Here is a 3,431-nt window from a genome sequence, read left to right on the forward strand (position 1 = left end):
TTTTTTCCAATATGTAAAACAGAAGTTATATCTTTAGAAAAATTAGGGGGCGTTTGATTTGGAAAATATTTTCTATTTTTTGTTTTCTGTTTTCTATTTCTGTTTTCCTGTTTTCTGTTTCTATTTTTAGAAAACAGAAAATGTGTTTGGTATGATATACAGTAATTCTATTTTCTAGAAAAGAAAACTGGAAAATACGTTTGGTATGTTTATATGGAAAAAAAAATAGATTTATATATGAATGTTATTTTATACTAGATTTAAGTTTTTTAAACTAGATTTATGTTTAGGTTGCTTTCCTGGATTTGATCTTTCTAATTGTTTATACTTATATCTGAGAATTTTGCAATGCCCTTCAATGCGCCACTTGCTCTGCAAAGATCATATATTTATTTCGTTTATAACTATTAATTGTTATTGATGTTTAGTTATTGTTGTAAATTTATTTACAAACAAACAGACACACACATCTTCTAATATTGATGTGTAGACGCTTACGACAAAGAGTAACACAGAAAAGAGCAAGGTTTTAACACGCGCAACAAAGCTATGATAATTATCTCCAGTCAAATTAACCCTTAAACATAGAATCCAAATTCAAAACATCAAATGATTCTTTCATAAACGCACAACTCATTGCATTAACACTTTTATTGAAGGAATAAATATCTCCAGTCAACATATTTTATGGCATAATTGTCTTGAACAAAAAAGACTAGTCTTCATCCTGCACAATGCGACATTGTCACCTTATACAACAACTTGAAATGGTTTTCCCAAAACCTGCCACCATCTCAAGGTGAGACTGAAAAATCTACACCCGATGATAGCATCTGCATTACTTGGATTTGAAGGATCAAGCTCTGGCATCTTCCTTTTGGTAGTTGTTTGCTTGGAACTTTCTGCTCCCTTTGAATTGATGGAGGTATCGGTCTTCGCAGCCATGTCAATCGGATCAGAAGATACACTTGATGGCTCTTCTTCAGTGGAAAGAGTGTTGAATTTGTTCATGGTTGACTTGCATTGCTGCTCAAACATCACTTGCAGGTACTTCCCTTGCTCCTCAATTTTGAGTTGTAGATTTCTCTGAATCTGTTGAAAATAATGAGAGAGAATTACCGAATACAAAAAATATTACCGACGATACAGCTGTGAGTTGAACAAGAATAATTGGGACAAATACAGTTTAACGCTTGAGGCTGCTGCTTGTTTTTTGAAGTTAGATGTGAAATCAACAATCACGCAACATTCATTAACAATTGTTTGTTGAGAAAAATACCAAATAAAATTCCATAAATTTATGGCCTGGATCATGTCAAAGATACAAAAAAGAAATAAAACAATAGAAGAGCATGCTCATAACTCAACTATAAAAGATACCTGTAGTTGTTCATGAAGGCGTTTCTGAACTTCCATCTGGAGGCGCAATGCCTCAGTTAGATCAATACCTCTGAAATAAGATGTCACAAGTTGAATCATTTCAACAAGACTGCTTGTTACCTTAATGACTAGAGGAGGAGGGGAACTATGCAGCAAAAAAGAAAATAAAAAAAGTAAGGATCATATAAGCAAAAAAGAACATATGCAGCAATCCTCACAACATTCAGAGTTCATATGCAGCAATCCTCACAACATTCAGAGTTCGAAACTCCTCTCACATATGCTATGTACTTGAGACATTAATTTTCAAATTTGTAGGTCTCAAAGAAAGTCCATAGATTGTAACAACAACTTTCTTTTCTATTCCTTCACAAAAATCAAGAGCCACAGATTGTAACAACAAGCTTCCCATCTGAGCACATATCTATAGAGTAAGGATCACTGAACCCGCTCGTTCCAGTAGAGGAAGAAATTTCTTGTTCGCGTTCTAACTTAGCAGCCCTCAAATCCAAGTATTTTTGCCTAGCAATAGATTCTTGACTCAGGTGTTGCAAGGTATCACTCCACTTGTCCATATAAGCATCATATTTTTCAGTTTTTGAACGCTTAGGATCTTTACGTCGATGACTCTCAGTTGATTCTGTACTACGACGTCGGCGATTGTTAGGTTCCCCTCCAACGTCCTCATTCTCGTCATCGACAACTTCAACATATGAGCTGACACCTCTGTTAATGAATGCTTCTTAGAGCTCTCTCTCTTCATCAGATGTGGGAGGTAATTGAGTAGAAGCTCTATGCATATCACCAGTTGCAGTTGTCCCGCCGAAAATTTCACTAAGAATGTGAAAATGATCACATCCTTCCTTTCGTATTGACTTATACTCCTTTTTATTTTTCTGTTCCATTGATTACAAAAAAATACATTTTATTATACATAAACATACAATAAAATTATATATTTGATTAGATATAAGTATTTACCAGATAAAATTCTGCCCACATTTCCTCTGGAGCATTCACTTTATTGGTGTCAGGATCCATTGTCACACCAGTATGCACAAGCAATGCTGCAAAAAGACGTTGTCTTGTGCGTAGACGATTCCATTTACCTTTGAGCCTTTCTACACCATAATTCTTGTTCGTAACCTGATATAATTCTTTGTTGATCTCCTCCCAAACCGTATTAGTGAAGGTAGATGTTTGTAGCTTATTGTGCTTCACTTTTTCATAAATGATATCGACAAACATGGCAACATTTGTCTTTGACCAATCATACTTCTCAATTTCGATACTTGGATTATGCCCTCCCATAATGTAATCTCTAAAAATTGCCAATATTAAAGGCGACATAAAAATGTAGAGCAACATATATTAGAAAATGTAATACCCAAAGCAATACCCTAAGCAAGTTACAAGCATGTAGAGAAAAAAATTGGAATGTACATCCAAGTTTTAACCTTTTCATCTAGTAAGTTGATGCCCCAATGTAGAGAAAACAAGGCCCTGAGATTGAGTTGCAATAGACAATGGTACTTGTGATATGCATTGTTTTATTCAAGTAAAAAGAGAATAATCACAAATAGATTTATGAACTCCAATGTAATTCATAATGACTAGATATAGTTTGTGAGACTAAACCTACATATTCTAACAATTCTAGTGGTTGACTCCAACATAAAGAACACAACTTTCCATCTATTTTTGTAAAAAAAATTATTATATAATCATAGCCATTTTATAAGTATAAAAATACAACATTTTTATGTCCTCTCCTTGAAAATTCCCACATTTCTCAAATTGAACAAAACGAAAAACCAATTGTCATCAAACAACCTCAATCTGAACAACTGTATAGGGAAAAAAAGGAGATAATAAAACTAACTGGTGAGAAATTACAAATTAAAAAATCATGCTTCTGTTAGAACACACATTGATCACACTTCTGTTAGATTGTGGAACATCTACAGACTTGAGCATTCGAGATTTGGTCAAATATACTTCTTCTTCAAAATTTCTATTCATTTCAAATTCCATACTTCATCCAAATACAA

The 3,431-nt window shown here is 33.7% G+C and overlaps 1 protein-coding gene across 1 annotated transcript; it reads right to left on the bottom strand.

The window, feature by feature from the left end:
* Positions 1–750: 750 nt before the first annotated feature.
* LOC121978071 (protein PHR1-LIKE 1-like) lies at positions 751–1,955 on the bottom strand. Its single transcript, XM_042530458.1, has 3 exons — positions 1,801–1,955; positions 1,381–1,525; positions 751–1,092 (listed from the first exon to the last, which is right to left on the bottom strand). The coding sequence occupies exons 1-3, from the start codon at positions 1,953–1,955 to the stop codon at positions 751–753; spliced, it is 642 nt and encodes a 213-aa protein (XP_042386392.1).
* Positions 1,956–3,431: the final 1,476 nt, after the last annotated feature.

The sequence above is a fragment of the Zingiber officinale genome, chromosome 4B (genome assembly GCF_018446385.1).
Source record: "Zingiber officinale cultivar Zhangliang chromosome 4B, Zo_v1.1, whole genome shotgun sequence".
NCBI classification, from domain to species: domain Eukaryota; kingdom Viridiplantae; phylum Streptophyta; class Magnoliopsida; order Zingiberales; family Zingiberaceae; genus Zingiber; species Zingiber officinale.